The 18229-nt window shown below is 34.9% G+C and overlaps 2 protein-coding genes across 4 annotated transcripts; one reads left to right on the forward strand and one right to left on the reverse strand.

The window, feature by feature from the left end:
• Positions 1-247: 247 nt before the first annotated feature.
• LOC100175364 lies at positions 248-17994 on the reverse strand. Of its 3 annotated transcripts, none has more exons than XM_018812432.2 (15): positions 17321-17994; positions 16973-17060; positions 16288-16458; positions 15922-16034; positions 15290-15441; positions 14684-14794; positions 14105-14201; positions 13625-13776; positions 13193-13275; positions 12383-12495; positions 11834-11973; positions 11594-11685; positions 10600-10745; positions 9703-9936; positions 248-271 (listed from the first exon to the last, which is right to left on the reverse strand). In XM_018812432.2, exons 1-14 carry the CDS (start codon positions 17887-17889, stop codon positions 9735-9737), a joined length of 2229 nt encoding a protein of 742 aa, XP_018667977.1. In that variant the 5' UTR covers positions 17890-17994; the 3' UTR covers positions 248-271; positions 9703-9734. The 3 variants fall into 3 exon arrangements, with proteins under 3 accessions (XP_018667977.1, XP_018667978.1, XP_009859153.2); XM_018812433.2 differs by lacking the exon at positions 248-271 and adding an exon at positions 3461-3478; XM_009860851.3 differs by lacking the exon at positions 248-271 and having other exon boundaries at positions 9190-9936.
• On the forward strand, positions 5305-9337 carry LOC100180784 (small lysine-rich protein 1-like). The gene is made up of 3 exons (XM_009860735.3): positions 5305-5570; positions 7598-7738; positions 8738-9337. Exons 1-3 carry the CDS (start codon positions 5568-5570, stop codon positions 8882-8884), a joined length of 291 nt encoding a protein of 96 aa, XP_009859037.1. The 5' UTR covers positions 5305-5567; the 3' UTR covers positions 8885-9337.
• Positions 17995-18229: the final 235 nt, after the last annotated feature.

Here is an 18229-nt window from a genome sequence, read left to right on the forward strand (position 1 = left end):
ATACTTCAATTTGTTGCTTTATTCTGTTCGGTACTAAAGTCCTTATAACCTCAGTTTCAGTGGAGCAATCGAAGCAGGTTAACTTTGCTGGATCAAACTGCTTGTTTATGCTGTTTGAACGATTTAATACGGAGAATTGGCAAACAGACATTCGCCCTCGCGGTTTTGACCTTGAGTTTTGTTGTCCGTTCACGAAAGTAACGATTACGAAAAGAAGGTAAAGAAGTTTCATTTTTAACGATTTTTCTGAAGTATTTTAAGGTCCAAACATCTGAAATAAAGATTTTCTTCAAAATAGCATGATAACGAAGAGCCTGCTATAGGAAACATTAAGGCGGATAAGTATACGCAATATGGCGGCGCCGTTAAGCCATTTTTTTATTTTTTGTGTATGGAAAAATCTGAGAAAAAATATTTTCTATTTTAATGTATGGAAAAAGGACATTTGATTACACATTTTTAGACCACAGAATGCTATCAACAAAATATGCTACGTCTGGCTAAAATGAAGATACGGTTATTTAAAACTGTAAATAGTTTTTGTTTTCAATCAAATGGGACAATAAATAAAAATGAAAATATGGACCATCTTACCCCAAACTGCTACACACCGCTTTTTCTACGAATTTTCGCGGATACGCTATAGAAGCAGCGATCCCGATATACAAGTTATAGTAGAGCTGGGGAAGATGGGACACCTTTAGCTCATAATGTCCAAATATCCTGATCGTGTTTTAAACAATTAACAAACGGTCTTTCGGAGTCATGAGCATACGGTTTAATAACTCTTTAAATGTTCTTTGTTTACTACTAAATGTGACGAGAAAATCGAATGAAAAGGTGCCCCATCTTCCCCCACCCTACTATATAATAGCTCGTAGCAACAGCGTTGCATAAACTATGCGCGGCAACGAAACAAGTTTGATGCATCGGATTATGATAACGGCATCAAACGCACGTTGACAGTTACTTGGAAAAGCGGTGGAGCCGAAGAATATAAACAACCATAGACAACGAACATCCGGGTTATAACCGCTTAATAGAATACCATGGACTATTTTTTTGCTACTTATAATACAGAAGTTATAACACACTAATAATATATAGTAGGTGGTGGGGTAAGATGGAACACCTTTTTATTTCATTTTTCTGTCCCATTTGGTAGTAATCGAAGAAAATTCAATGAATTATAAAACCATATCCTCACGACTTCCATAGACCATTGTTAATTGTTTAAAACACGTTCGGAATATTTTGATATTTTGTGCTAAAGGTGTCCCATATTTCCCAATCCGACTACATCACTGTCTGTTGTTTAAAATATATCCGCTGTTTTTGTAATATTTAAAACAGGGGAATACCCCAAGGGTAATATGCAACGTCACGCGCCCCATGCGCACTGTCGAAATCTCGTCACGATAGTAAACTAAACCGATATACAAAACACCAAGTCCAAAAATTACGTAAAAAAGCTGGTTTTAAACTACCCGAACTATTACTAACGCAGAGGTTTTTCTTTATTTTTTAACTTGCCTTATATGGTAGCATACGATGCACAAACATATTCACACCTGAAGTAAAACTAAATGCGTATTTATAATACGTATTGTCAAGTACTATTAAGCGATAAACATCTGCTAAATTACAACTGCTGTCGTTTTTTTTGTGTTAAAACACTGCTCCTGTTAACTGATGTGTATACACTATACTGATGGTAGTCACCGGTGTGCGTGTGCATGCGTGTGCGTGTATGTGCGTGTGTGGGCGTGTGTGTGCTATTATGCGGATGTATCATCAGTCGCATACGTCATTTCCGTTGCATCACTGCTTTGAATTGTTATTGCTACGTCACAGAAGCGCTTGTCCAGGGTTCGTTTCATGACAAACTTGTGAATATGAGACTGGTCTATAATGGAGTCAGCATGAATTGAAAGTTCAATTCATGAACACCGCTTCCATTTTCAAATATAAAAATTAATTACTTTCAACTCACTGTGAGTTTTTTTTAGTTTAACGCAGCCCTTTTCATTTCATCTTTATGCTGTTCTATTTTATACACCTCGTGCCCGCTTACCAATTGCCATGTATGTAACTTTGTTGGTGATTTAAGTTTTAGATTTTTTTAATTATAAAATAACGAAAATCGTGTTATAAAAAGAAAGGGAAAATAAAAATGGCGACAAGCCGACAACCGTAAAACACCGGCCGGGTCAAATGCGCACAGGTCTAACTTATCATATAGTAGGGTGTGGGGAGGGGGGGGGGGGAGACGGGAAATAACGGATCGTGTTTTAAACAATTAACAACGGTCTATGGGATTTTCGAGAATACGGTTTTTTATAATTCCTTGAATGTTTTGTTTACTACCAAATGGGGCAAGAAAATATAGTTAAAAGTTGTCCCATCTTCCCTCGTTTTCGCAATTAGAATAAGAATTAAGAAATCCTGTTAATATATAGGTTTGGCAGAATAAACGCTTTTTATTTACAATTTTCCTCAAGTAGTTTTCACCATAGCGTGATTTAACGATTGTTGATTTGCTGCTAATTCCATTCTCTTCGTTGTTTTAATTAATTTGGCTTTTTTTAACTAAATAAAGAACGTATTGACTCAATTAATAAAGTTTACGTTATTACATTGTAAGACATGCATTTACATAACATACAACATACGTGCTTTTGCTTTCAAAATACCCGAACAGTTCCCAAAGCATCGGAAATAAAACGTGTTTACTGATTTTTCATAAAATGATTAATTTGACAGCCAAATAAATCACTGACGGGTTGCAACATGGATCACGTGATATTCAAAACGAAAAACATTTCGATTTTACCGGTCACGTGGTGAGGTATCACTTGTTTTGCAACAAACGGATATTATTCACTGTGATGACGTCATAAACCTTGCATCCCACTTTGCGGCATTGCATCATATGAATGTAACTTGTTTATCAGCGCGTGGCAGGAAAACGACGGACGTTATAACACAGGTGTTCTGTTTCATACACCTCATGCTCGCTCACGAGTTACCAAGTATGTAACTTTGTCGGTGATTACTCTCGGTGTTTTTTTTCATTTTTTGGATTGTATGGCTGACAATTCGGACAAGCCATTAGTCACCACTGGGTTAAAACAATTGCCATTAAGTATGTTGCACTAGTACACAAACAGCCCAAATGGTGGCAGCGTCGAGCCTTGAACCTATGACCTCTTGGGGTAGGAACACGCGGGCCGAACTGTTACGTCACATAATAACGAAAACGCGCAAAATAAGCGTCACAATATTTGTATCGGAACAAACCATTATTCGCTCATAGAAGTTTTAATTTCAACATTCATTGTCTCATTGTTACGTCATTGATACGTAACATTCCATGTTTAATTTGAATCGTCCAATCAGAATAGGCGGTACAGTTTATTGTTTAGAACGGCGTTCTTATGTGATTGTTACAAACTCCAGTATCCATTCTTATGGGACGCTATAAACAATTAAAGAAGATATTTTACAGCGGTCCACAGTTGTTTATTATGAGGTCATAATTAAAGTCCTAAAGTTTAGCGCTAAACGTCGTTTTATTCGGTACAGTTGGTTTGGGTAAGGTAACCCATGTTTTCATTCTCGTTTATCGTCACATTTGGTGGTAAACAAAGAACATTTAAAGAGATATAAAAGCGTATCCTCACGATTCTAGAATACTACTGCTAATTGTTAAAAACACTATTACAAAACATCGGACTTCACGTGCTAACGATGCCCGCAGTAGAATATTATTACATTTAAGTTGTGTGACAGGAATTTTAGTTACAACACCAAGCTCTAATGCGCTTTTGGATGAATGCATCGTTTAAGGGTAAACGGAGGTGACTTATTTATCCTCGCATGGTGGGGAAACGACAGTCGTTAAAACATTTGTTTTATACACCGTATACTTTTTAAGATGCCATTAGACAAAGAAAAAATAGGTTAAAATTAAAGATCCATTGTACTCATCATAATTATTTATAGTTATAACACAGATGTTCACTATTAGATTGCTTTTAGGCGACGAACGAAAAAATACTCCAAATTAAATGTCGTTTGTGTTGCTTGTACGACACACACGTACACAATGTGTTGACTTATACCTCATGAATGGATGGGCTGGACGTATTGTGTTTCTGCCATTGTTGTCAAACTTAGGTGACTTTCAGACGGTTCGAATGAACAGGGAAACGAAATATTGGAGCTATATATATGTTTTATAATGTAGGGAACCGTGTGTGGTGTGTACTTGTCAATTTAACATGGATATTGTTATTTTTAGATCTTTAGAACAGGAAAAGCGAAGTTTAAACATATATTAAATTACATTTTGACTAGTCTGCTTGGTCAGAATAAATAAGTTTTAAGCAAGAATTACCTCTAGAGTAAGACTGAGCGACGTTAAGCGAAAATCCATTATTGTATATTAGTTTTACACCAAGTTAAGCTACGCTGTAGTGTGCACAACGCGCACAAACAAAGGCACATATCTACTCTGATTTTTTACTTAGTGTAGCTTGCTGCCCCGCTGTAAAAGAACAAACAAAGATATATAGCAGGGTGGGGAAAGACGGGACACCTTTAGCACATGCTATCGAAATATCCCGATCGTATTTAAAAAAAATTAGGAACGGTGTATGGGAGTCGTGAAGGTACGATTTTATAAATGTTTAAATATTCTTTGTTTACTACCAAATGGTACGAAAAAAGAGAACGAAAAAGTGTCCCATCTTCACCACCCTACTATATCTTTAACGTGTCCACAAAAAAAAACATAAAAAAGAACGGGTTCTAAGTTGTTTTCAGGTATAAGTAACTTAAGTAACCCTTTACAGTGGTTAAGCATAAGATACCGAAGTACAGACTTCGTTTACTTTGCTATTGTAGCGTTGACTTATTCAAACACTCCATAAAGCAGAGTGCAACAACAATGGTGACCACAAAACGTAGAACGAATTCGGAGTAGGGAGTAATAATAAAGTTGGTACCGAGCCAATAATAAGTGTCACAAGAGATCCTTATGTTTGGTCTATACCAGTAATGGAATATGTTAAAGGGCGTAGTTATATAGAAACAAGTTTTTGTTTTTAGTGCCAATTTTCGTTATGGGTGTAATGTAGTAAGTTGGGGGAGATGGGACACCATAATATCCAAATATCTTAATCGTGTTTTAAACAATTAAACGGTCTATGGGAGTCGTGAGGATACAGTTTTATAATTCTTTGAATGTTCTTTCTTTACTACCAAATGGGACGAGGAAATATAATGAAAAGGAGTATCATCTTTCCCACCCTACTATATTACTTGCTTTTATATTGAAGTTAAATTACTGTCAATCAACTGGATATTCGTATATACTTAGTTATCACATTTGTAACCTGGTCATTTCCTACGGTATGTTTTTAAACATTCCATTTTTAACTTAGCTGGTAAACCCACGATGTTTTAAGCTTAGGGTATTGTAGGTATAATATTTTAGTAAATGGCGAATTGAAATTAAGATAATTTATTCCTTATTTTCAAGAAGATACCCAGATCAAGGCAAAATGGTAAGTTATAATATTTATAAAAAGTTAAGAGTGGGGGTAGATGGGACACCTTTAGCACATAATATCTCAACATCCTGACCGTCTTTTAAACAATTAACAACGGCCTATAAGGGAGTTGTGAAGGTACAGTTTTATAATTCGTTGAATTTTCTTTGTTTACTACCAAATGTAACGAGAAATAAGAATAAAGAGGTGTCCCATCTTCCCCCACCCTATATCAATAGTAAGTTTACTCAGTGGCGTATCATAGACCCGCGAACCCGATCCGTGAGACCTATGTAACAGTTAGATGGCAATTGATTTACGGGCCCGCAGATAACTGTAAAAAAAGGGCCTTCTATATCTAAAAACGCCACTGGTTTTATTTGAACCTTATGTCCGCTGCCAAGAGTAGGTTAGGGTAAAGTAACGTACATGGTAACTCGTAAACTGGCACGCGGTGTTAAACCCGTGTGATAACGACTGTCGTTTTCCGGCCACGCGAGGATAAAGTATGGTCCACGTAAAATACACGATTAGAAATTATTAAATATTAAGTGCTAACGGGATTCATTTTACCCCACGGTACTATATATATCAAAATTAATTGTAATTTGCCCCGAATCATAGAAAATCTTTGTTATTTAAGCTAAGTACTGCATGAGACACAAAAGGCCAAATAAGTTTAGTTTTGCATTATAATATTGCCACCAAATGCAAGTGTTTTCAACAATTAACAACGGTCTTTTAAAGTCGTGAGGATACGGTCATATAATTCTGTAAATATTCTTTGTTTACTGCAAAATGGAACGATAAAAATGAATGAAAACACGCTCCTTCTTCCTCCAACCTACAATATATTTTATGAAGACATTTCTGCATTAAATATCGCCACCAAATGACGCCATAATACAAATGTGTTGACATAACAACAGTCATAACACGATTGTGTTTGAGACAGAGGGTCAGACAACGTACATGACAACAATATTAAGTAACGACTCATTTTAGCACATATAGTGTTGCGGGGTAAGATGGGACACCTTTAGCACGTAATATCCCACATTTAGTGATCGTGTTTTTAACAATTAACAACGCTTTTTTTCGTCGTGAGGATACGGTTTTATAATTCTGTAAATATTGTTTGTTTACTACCAGATTAGACAATAAAACAGAATAAAAATCCAATATCAAAAATACAACGGGTATTTTCAAACCGTATGTTGTACAATTTACAATATACGACTAGACTTGTATAAAACTAGAGCTTCTGGAAAATCTATTTCTAGAGTTATAACATGTGCTATTGTTAGGTTCATATACCGTGTTATTGTTTTCACACAATGGTGAAATATACGTAACAATGCTCATTGTTTACAAAACACTCGGTCGTGATCTGAATACACAAAGGTCTTCCAAGTTCAATTAATTAGAAAATAATTAATTTAAACGAAAAGTTTGTTTAATTGTGAAACTATAACATATGACGTCACGGAAAATTGAGTTTGGTTTATACTATGACGTCACGAAGACGTATTAATTAACGGTTGCTATTTATCCCATGTATCCTTGGGCAAGACATTTAACGGCAATTGCTCCAACCCAGTGGTCACTAATGGGTTGTCCAAATTGTCAGCCAGAAAAAAAAACAATCACCCATAAAGTTACATACGTGGTAACTGGTAAGCGGGCACGAGGGGTATATGAAATCACTACAAATGCAATAGCAAAGATAATATTTATTAAAACGATGAAAAAAAGGAATAACCAACAAAACAAACTCAATAAACGGAGCAGGCCATTGAATAAATGATTAACATTCATTCATTTACGTTTGGTTTATTTGTTTGAAGCTGATAAATAATGGTACTAAACAAAGAACATTCAAATTCGGTTTATTTTGTGATGTAACGAAAATCGCATTTGTTTTTTTTGGGTAATAAATTCACGAATGTAATTTATTTATCCTCGCGTGGCCAGAAAACAAAAATCGTTATAACCCGGGTGTTGTGTTCAATGTTTTCGTATTCACATTCATTCATTCACAGCCTGCCCGTAAGGGAACGAAAAGTCCAAAGTTAAAAGGGCAGGGTAGGAAAGGAAAAGGCTCAGCCAAGTCTAAGAAGAAGAAATCTTCGTCAGCAAAGTCGTCACCTTTATCCCCACTTACAAGCAAAGGAGTGGAAGAGGTATGGTAGATATATTGTTTTATATGGGGTTTTGTCGTAGACCTGGATTTAGGCCAGAGTTGGCCCATTACCCCAATAATGTATATGCACATTCTATATGGGTGAGGTCCTACAGTGAGTTATGTCATGGAACCTGGGATTTAGGCCCAAAGTTGGCCCATTACCCAAACATTGTATATGCACATTCTATTTTATATGAATGAGGTCCTACAGTGAGCACATTAAACCTTACTTCATTGCAACCAAAGGATCTGAGTTCGACGCTCGACACTGAGAAGTGAACGTGTCCTTGGGCAAAACTTAAACTTATACCAACAATTGTCCCAATATAGTGGTCACCTATGAATTATAGCGTTCTGTGTCAGAGATAGGGCCAACTCTGGCGTAATTCTCAGGGCCCATGGCACACCACAATGTAGGACCTCACCCATATAAAATAGAATTTGCATATACAATATTGGGGTAATGGGCCAACTCTGGTCTAAACCTCAGGTTCCATTGTATGCTACACTGTAGGACTTCACCCATATAGAATAGGATGTGCAAATACAATGTTGAGGTAATGAAACAACTCTGGCCTAAACCCCAGGTCCCATGGTGTACCTCACTGTAGGACCTTACCCATATAGAATAGAATGTGCAAATACAATGTTGAGGTAATGAAACAACTCTGGCCTAAACCCCAGGTCCCATGGTGTACCTCACTGTAGGACCTTACCCATATAGAATAGAATGTGCATATACAATGTTGAGGTAATGAAACAACTCTGGCTTAAATCCCAGGTCCCATGGTGTACCTCACTGTAGGACCTCACTAATATAGAATAGGATGTGCAAATACAATATTGGGGTAATGGGCCAACTCTGGTCTAAACCCAGGTCCCATAGGCCATGGCATGCCTCACTGTAGGACCTTACACATATAGAATATAATAACAGACTTATCTCCCAAAATTCCACCCCATTCACCCTAAACATAATAATCACCCCTACACCCAGGTTGATATCTTAAGCCCAGCAGCAATGACAAACGCATACTATATATGTCATAATGCCCCTGATTGTTTGGAGAAGAGAGGGTTTGGTTGGTCTGGTGCTAAGGGTGGAAAAAAAGGAAAAAAGGGAAAAAAGAAAAAGAAGAAATAATATGGAACAATGTGATTGTGTTAGGAAATTTACTTACTGTGATAAAATATTTGTTATTATTTTAAATATAATTTGAAACAAGCTTACTATATTTTAAAGGTTGTTTTGTTTTAATTTTAGACCTTTTTGTCAAATAATGTTAAATTTTAACATTTTTCCTTAAAGTTTTTGGCAGAGTTTCATGTAGTTTTGTTTATCGTGATTATTTTTTTGAATGTTTTTTTGTGTTTTAACAAATAAACTTTATTATGATTTATGACATCACAGTAACTGACTAAATAAACCTGAAAAATCTTTCTTATATATTTTTGTTTTATTTGATATTTTTATTTATACCTTTAAGAAAAACTTTTAATTTTAAACTAAGTTAAAAAAAACGTCATAAAAATGAATTATGTTTCTTCATGTTTAAAGCACTAACATAAAATGAAACTTAAAAGAAATTAAGAAGAAGAAAAAACATTGTGGAGAATTTTATGCCAAACATAAACAATGAATAAAGAGAAAATTCATTAGGTTTTGTAACCAGAAAACAACTGTAAAAAAAACAACAAAAACTATTCTTTTAGTAAGAAATTTCGGCAATTAAAAAAATCCATTGAATTTTTATAAAATGTTGATAGTTTGCCTAAAAATTTTTTAATTTTATTTTTAATAAAATTTATTTTTATTATAAATTTGTTTTACGAAAAGACAACAGTATGTTATTACCCCCCTAGTAGCCCAGCAAATAAGCAAATATTTAACAAGAGGTAAAAGAAATACAACAGATAAAATATATTCTTTAAAAAATGAAAACTTTGAAACAACTCGCTTACCAGAAAGTCTTGACCTTTCTATGACCTTTATTTCAACTTTCTAACGAGGTAATTTCACTTTTAAGAATCCGTTTAATTTCTTCGCTCCAAAAAGATTTTTCCTTTTCAACGAAGTGTTGCAGCTTCCATAATAATATATGATGTCTATGATCACGTGGTACACCTGGTACACCGTCGATATAAACATTGGAACAAGAATGGAGGAGAACGATTCCTTGCTTGATTAGGTTGTTTCTGTCAAGTTTAGAGTGGTTAGGTCATTTCTATCAATTATAGTAGGTTGGGGGAAGATGGGACACCTTTATATTCTATTTTCTTGTTCTATTTGGTTGTAAACAAAGAACATTCAAATAATTATAAAATCCTCACGACCCCCAAAAATCATTGTTAATTGTTTAAAACAGGATTCAGATGTTTGAATATTATGTGCTAAAGGTGTCCCATCTTCACCCACAGTACTATATGAATGGTTAGAACCTTTCTGTCAGTGAAACTAAATAAATATTTAAAAAAAAGAAACTGCAAAACACGATTAAATCTGGAAATGTGGTCAGAAGCATTTTAACTAAAAGGTGAAATGTGATATAGCCTTTTATGGGTCATTAGATGAATGGTTAAAGTAATAAGAGTGTGAATGTAAGAGGACTAACACTACAAACTGTGTTTAGGTGTTCATTTAGTCGCGCCGTGGCTCAGTGGTTAAATGCTTGCAGTTGCATTATAACTAAATGATAAGTTTAGTGTACAAAAATGATAACTTGTAAGCGGGCGTGAGGTGTATGAAACAAAACATCTGCATTGTATACTTCCCAAGACGTCTAAACCTTTTGTATAAGTTTAATATCAATTATTGCATTATAAACTATTTAGATTAAACCAATACAATATCTTACTTACATTGCATTACAAGATCCATTCTTCTCATACGTTATTAGTTGTTCGTATAATATAATATTCAGTGTATGGTATATAGTAGCATACATATTGTGTTTTATAAGGATGAGGTCTGAATCGCAGGTTAATCGCGATAATAACTGGATAACCTGTGGATATGCGAAGGTTTGTGAATCGATGGTTGATAAAGAAATGCATATATAGTAGGGTGGGAAAGACGGGACACCTTTTCATTCTATTTTATCGTTCCATTTGGGAGTGAAAAAAGAAAACTTAAATAATTATAAAACCTTATCGTCACAGCTCCTATAGACCGTTGTTAATTGTTTAAAACACGAAAAGGATATTTAGATATTATGTGCTAAAGGTGTCTTCCCCAACCCTACTATACATTAATTGCAGACATAGTACTGTTAGGGGTGATGGGAAAATACACCTACGTTCAAGGTCCGTGGAAAAACTTAGCCACAGGAGACAGGAGTACTTAGGCACATTAACAGAACAGCATAGTATATTATGTTATGGTTATTCCAATACCCAGGGTGCTACCATCTAGACCCCACTGAGGAAGTTTATAGACACTCAATAATAGAGATTCTATTCTATAAGGGTGAGGTCTTCAGTGAGGCACACCTGAGACCTGGGATGAAGGTATATTACCCCAACACCCAGGGTGCTACCATCTAGACCCCACTGAGGCAGTTTATAGACGCTCAATAATAGAAATTCTATTCTATAAGGGTGAGGTCTTCAGTGAGGCACACCTGAGACCTGGGATGAAGGTATATTACCCCAACACCCAGGGTGCTACCATCTAGACCCCACTGAGGCAGTTTATAGACGCTCAATAATAGAAATTCTATTCTATAAGGGTGAGGTCTTCAGTGAGGCACACCTGAGACCTGGGATGAAGGTATATTACCCCAACACCCAGGGTGCTACCATCTAGACCCCACTGAGGCAGTTTATAGAAACTCAATAATAGATATACTTGTACCTGTGTTAAAAATTGAACCCATTCTCCCATTGTGACATCACTGGGTTGATTGTTACAACACAATGCACATAATGACGACAGAATCGCGGAATCTGATTACAACAATCATTTAAAATCACAAAAAAAACGATACGCCATAAAAGTATTTCCACATTTACAAACACATGCCTAAACATTATTTTCTTAGTATAAAAAAACACAGAAATTTAATTAAATAATAAACAATGTTTATTGTCTTACTGTTATCAATCTGTGATGTCACAATCGCTTCTATGAGTGAAGAATCGGAAGTTAAATTTGAAATAAGTTGAACGACCAATGAGATGATAGGGAGGTCATGTGACATGAGGTCTCTGATCCGTGATAGGTCGATATTTATACTAAAAGAAAATAAACAAATTTTAAAGTTTATATTTTAAAAGGTGGTTATAAATACAATGGCCTTGAATTATTTTCACAGGTGTTTTTGTGTTTATAAAAACGTTACTTCAGTAATTTTTTAAAGGTAGTGTTTCAAAGTGTCAACAAAGCAATACCTTCAATTAGTTGCACAACATTTGATAGGTGTTTAAATAAGTTAAGTTGTATTTGACCGACACTTCAGTATTTTTGACAGCTAGTTTTACAAAGTGTCAACAAAACAATAACCTTGAATTGGTTGCACCACTTTTCACAGGTGTTTATATAATTTAAGTTGGATTTCACTGACACTTCAGTATTTTTGACAGCTAGTTTTACAAATGTCAACAAAACGTGTTTAAAACAACATATTCAATTCAGCCAACTTACTTTTCAAGAAGCGTTGGGTCTTTAGTGATGGCAACTAAACATTGTAAACATACTTTGGTGAGACTTGGATGGTTGAGATATTGGAATAGCAAAGTAGGAAAGGTGAATAAACTCTGGATGAAAAGAGGTTTGCAAAGTCAGCTGAATTATATGAACATTATGAAGACATTATAGCACAACATCATCTTAAAAATGATCAAGAAGAGAAAACGAAAAAAGGCAAAACACAACTTTGTAAATTTAGTACAACTTCACCCCTTATAAAACAACATCATATCAAAACGACTAAAAAAGAGAAATATGAAAAAGGCAAAATGACTGAGGTATTAAATAATAAAGAGGGTTATTACTTAAATATATGATGATTTAATAACAACATTATCTTAAAATGACTAAAAGAGAAAAAAGGAAAAAGGCAAAAATATTGAGGTATAACATAATAGGGAGGGTTATAACTTGAACTTTTTTTGGATTATTTACAATTGTAATTTAACAAGATTAAATATTGTACAGGGGTGTTTGGTAATACTTAGATCCGATTTTAATAACATAACATTATAGACAAGTATTTCTCAACCTTTAATAGTGGCCGCTTTCAGAGACACTTAATACACATGATAAAAAAATCAATAAAATAATCTATATTTGTCTTAACATGTTTACCTGTTATGTCTGTTATTTTTTTCACAACTTTGGGGAAATTGGACCCAATGCAGTTATAGGAATTTTACATTACATTTAACTTTCTTTTAAATCATTGTCAAAGTATAGACATTTTATAAGAAAAAAACTAAAATGGATGAAATTTACCTTTTTCCTGATAATATTTAATGTATGTTGTGACGATAATAAAGTTTCTAAAGCTTCAAGTGAAACTCTAAGTCCATCATTGTCTGTAATGTGAATGAGTGAGAATATAAAGTTAATGGAACTGTATTTGCTTTGAAATAACTATGCTGTTAACAGTGTTAAGTAATATCAATTAACTATTATTTACTTTGTATTTTGGCAATACTTACACTATTATTAACCACTTTTCACATATGTATACACGTTTTGTAAAACACAGGGGAAGCAGGGATAGTTAGACTTGCTTTTCTATGAAACAAATCTAACTAACTTGTTGTCAGTTTTACTAATTAATGCAGTGCAGAAAATTCTAGAGTAGGCCCGCCTACCCTGCCACCCCAGGTTTGCTGTTTAAGCAGCAGTGTATCACTACTAATTAAATTTCTCCTTCACCCTTTAAAGTTGAATCTTCGGTTAGCGTAGATTTTATGAAAGGTAGAATCATAGAAACAACATTTTCCTCATCATTGTTGGTAGGGGAGGGGAAGAGAAGAAGTTTTGTTCCTTCGATTGCGTTCGTGAGAGTTTGTTGGGTGGTTTGTGGGCTAGGAGAAGAAGTTGTGTTAAATATGCATGTTGTTTATTATAGACTTGTGAAAAGTGGTGCAACCAATTTAAGGTTATTGTTTTGTTGACACTTTGTAAAACTAGCTGTCAAAAATGCTAAACTGTCGGTCAAATACTCTAAAACTTAAAAAAAAATCTTATTTTAAAAGCGTACTATACGTATACCAATCTTTTCTGTATGACTGACAATTTGAACAACCCATCAGTGACCACTGGGTTGAAGTGATTACTGTTAAGTGTTCAAGGACTCATACAGCGTTTAAACACAATACAGTTCCTCTGGATAAATACAAGACATATACACACCTAGAAGCAAAAGTCTCAATGTTGCTTAACGCATTACATCGATGTAAGAACAGGATTAACGACTCCGTGTTGTAACTTCCACATGAGGGTGCTATTGCTGCAATTATATAAGATGTTTATGATTGTTAAAATTATTGCCGCAAATTTAGTTAATAATTAGATCAAAGATATAGTAGGGTAGGGAAAGACGGGACACCTTTAGCACATATTATCCAAATATCATGATCGTGTTTTAAACAATTCACAACGATCTATAGGAGTTGTGAGGATCTGTTTTATAATTCTTTAAATGTACTTTGTTTACTACCAAATGGGACAAGAAAATAGAATAAAAAGGTGTCCCATCTTTCCCCATACTGTATGATTTAATTGTGAGACTATTTATAAAGATTAATCTAACTGGTCATTTCTTTCTTTTGAATTAAAGGAAATTTGCCATTCGCAAAAATTCTTAAAACTTCTACCAAGAAAAATTTAAAGTAGACATTTTTAATCCAATTCTACATTTGAAAATATTTTTAAATATTTCAAACCTAATGCTTTAATTTACCGAGATCGCAATAGAAATAATATACCAACCCGGTTTAAGCAGGGTTGACGACATCTTGAACTTTGATCGTGGAAGTTTTAACGATTTTTGATCCGCTGTCTGTTTTTGGGGGGTGGGTTTCGACTGACCAGATGTGGAGCCTGTGAATTAAGTTGTTATGCATGTTATAGTGAGCAGGAGGTGAATAATTAAAATGGCTTAAATTAAAAAAGGTTATTATGACTACTGAAAGTGGACAAAAGGTGAATTAATAATTAAAAATAAAAGTTTTTGGGAAATAGCTTTACACGATGAACCTGATTGTTAAAATTAAAATGTGGCTTAGAATAAAAACTCAACAGTGCGCATAAAGGTGCATTAACCCAAAACCAAAAGAGTTGAATGTAAAGGATAAAAAGTCAGGAAAGGATAGAACCAAAAAATAGGGTAATGAATCAACTCTGGCATGAACCCTAGATATTCTTTAGTTGTGCAGAACCTTCTATTCAACAAAATGGCATGATTTAAATTAAACCCACCATGTATGGTGTGCAACACCTGTGTATAAAACCTCTCAATTTCACTAAATATAAAAATGCTTGTCGAGCTTGACAGTGAGCATGAGGTGTATAACGCCACCAACATAGAAATCTTACCACTTCGTTTTAATTTCCCCATATTTGATGAAACTTTCGGGCTCTCAGGTTTAACCAACCGTATCCTCTTTTTTGCTGACTCACTACTTTGAGTACATGCCCAGTCATCACTTGGAAAACATGGTTGACCACTTGATTTCCGCTCGGGTTTTCTAAAGATTGGAAAAGGCATGTTATTTACTTCTAAACATTATGGCTATTTAAAATGGATCTTCTGGTAATTTTTGTGATTTTAATCTTAAAGGACTATTGTTTTAAAAATATGCCTAAAACTATGGCAACAACAGCATATATTAGAAATAACATTTTTTAATTGTACAATTTTTTGTTAGACTTAACTTGTCACCATAATGTTAAATATTAAATTAACCAAACATCGAGGATGAAAACCCTAAATATGGGCTGAAAATTAGTGTTAAGGCAGTCCTAAGAAACACAGCTACTCCGGCAGGGCCGCAGGGTTGACAGTGTTGGACGCACCACCCTGTGAAACAAATCTTATTGGTTGTTATGTTTACTGATTAATACAGTGTCGAAAATTTCCGAGGTAGGCCTGCCCACCCTGCCACCCCAGGTTTGGTGCCTATATACACACCAACAAATATCCACTACAACAACAGCCATCCACTCACTGCATATTTTTTTTCTGCACCATCTTATTCTTCAATGAAAGATTCTTAATCACACTTTCAGCTTCCTTAAGTTCGGCCTCCTTGAATGCGATCTGATCCGTAAGTGCTTCCAGCTGCAAAGTTTAACAGAAAAATAGAAGTTAAATGGGAACATTGCGTCCACCAATTGATAAAAGTATTCTCCCCAGCCATTTTTAATTTACAAAAGCACAGTTTTCTCATATGAAATAGTAATGTTAGTTTTATACATCCCTCCTAAAATTTAAGTTATCTGCTATTTATTTGACGTTGATTTACAATCATAATGGACCAAGAATACTTGAATACTAAACTCTACGCAAAATTGGTAAATCAGTAAAAAGATACCTTTTTAGCAAGTTCGTTTTCATGTTTTATTTTTTCTTCCTTTTTCTCATTTTCTTGCAATATTTTCGCTTGTCGTTCCTCAAATAAAAGGTTTTCTGCATGTTTTAACTTATCTCGCAACACTCGTGCTTCTCCACTCTTCTGATTGGTCAGTTTTGCCATTTCTTTGATCTGTTTGCGATCATACATTAAAATTATGACATCACAACTTCAGTCAATGAAATTCACACGGGGTTATTGCAGATAATTATCAGTGCAGAAAAAATGACAGCAGTACCAACCACTAGACATGTAGTTTGGTTATTTGAAAAATACCGATTTTTAATACTCTTGACACTTGAGTATGATATCGCATCCCCTTAAAACAGGCATGCGGCAAACTGCCATGGTAGGTTGAGCTTCCATGAGAGGTAATTTCATAGACAACAACATCTAATAACAATGCAACATTTCTGTATAATATTACATTGATTCTCTAAAATGGGCATGCGGTGAATTGCAAGAGCTACCATGGCAATTATGTTGTAAAATAAATTTCATTGACAACAGTAAATAATTAAATAAATGTTTAATGTGGGTAGCAGCAACAAGTCTTGAACCCATAACTTCTGGCCCTCTGGGTTAAAGGTATGATTGCTAACCACTTTAACGCCGGACATAACAATATAATACGCAACATTCAAACCTTTTTTTCTTGCTCATTAAACTGTTGTTGTAGCAACGTGACATCGTTGTTCATAGACATCTTATTATGGTTGCTAGTAGATGGAGTTCTGTTGTATTTGAAAGTAAATACATTACATATATTGATACCTATATCTAGTACTTTTGTTCTTGTACTTGCATATTTATATGCCCCTTTAGAGCCTTTACAACTCATAAATCCGATGTTGTTAATTTATTTATCTATATGTGGGGGTAAATGCACTCCACAGAAATTGGAGATATTTAAAATGAACACGTAACACCAAGTTTTGTTTGCATGTCACCATGGCAAAGTTGCATTAGTATTATAACTAAATTGTACACCAACCTGATATGACTAGTTTGAGGCAGTTTGAACTGGATTGAACCACTTGCGGTACTAGTTTTATCCGGTTTACTTGGTTGTTTATGAACTCCATGTTGAGACTCAACTTGCGACGCCAACATTTCAATTTCCTCGAGTTCGGCTCCTGTGAAGTCGTCATCATCGTCAAAGTCATTGTTTACTACTGATGATGTCACATTTGATGATGATGTCATAGCTAAAGGTTTCTCTACTGATGATGTCACTCGTGATGATGTCATAGCTGATGGTCTCAATGTTGATGATGTCATTGCTAAAGGTTTCCCTACTGATGTCATAGCTGCCGGCCGTACAGATGATGATGTCATTCCTGATGATGTCACATGTGCGTTATTAGTCCCATATGACTTCGCCTGCTTGCTAAACTTGTATGCACTTTTATTATTAACTGGAGACGAGCCCACACGAGGTCGCTTGGACACGGGGAGCCCAAAGTTATCATTTTGTCGCGATTCCGTAACTCGCTGAGCATTGATTGGTTGAAACTTTGTTCTGTTTGTTGTTCTTGGATTCATTGTTACAGTGATTGCCATCACATAATGAGCATTGTTTCAAGACAATGACTATTATTGTTAAATGGAACTTGAGTTTTATTTAACTGTGTTTATCTAAATAAAAAGGTATAAGTAAAGCAAAGAGATGTGGAAATTGTTTACATGCATGAGCTGTGCACAGAAACTAAACAATATTCTTGAAAAACCATAAACTGCCTTTTTCAAGTAAAATAACGTGACTAGTTGGCTCGTTTGAGACCAAAATTTTCACTGGTCACCAGCGACAGGATTACCTAGTAAAGAACCCTACGTCACCTAAAGACCATAAACCCCTAAGAAATTGCCCAACATGTAATATTAAGGAGGATTAATCACTGCT

Source organism: Ciona intestinalis, chromosome 7 (genome assembly GCF_000224145.3).
Source record: "Ciona intestinalis chromosome 7, KH, whole genome shotgun sequence".
In the NCBI taxonomy this organism is placed as follows: domain Eukaryota; kingdom Metazoa; phylum Chordata; class Ascidiacea; order Phlebobranchia; family Cionidae; genus Ciona; species Ciona intestinalis.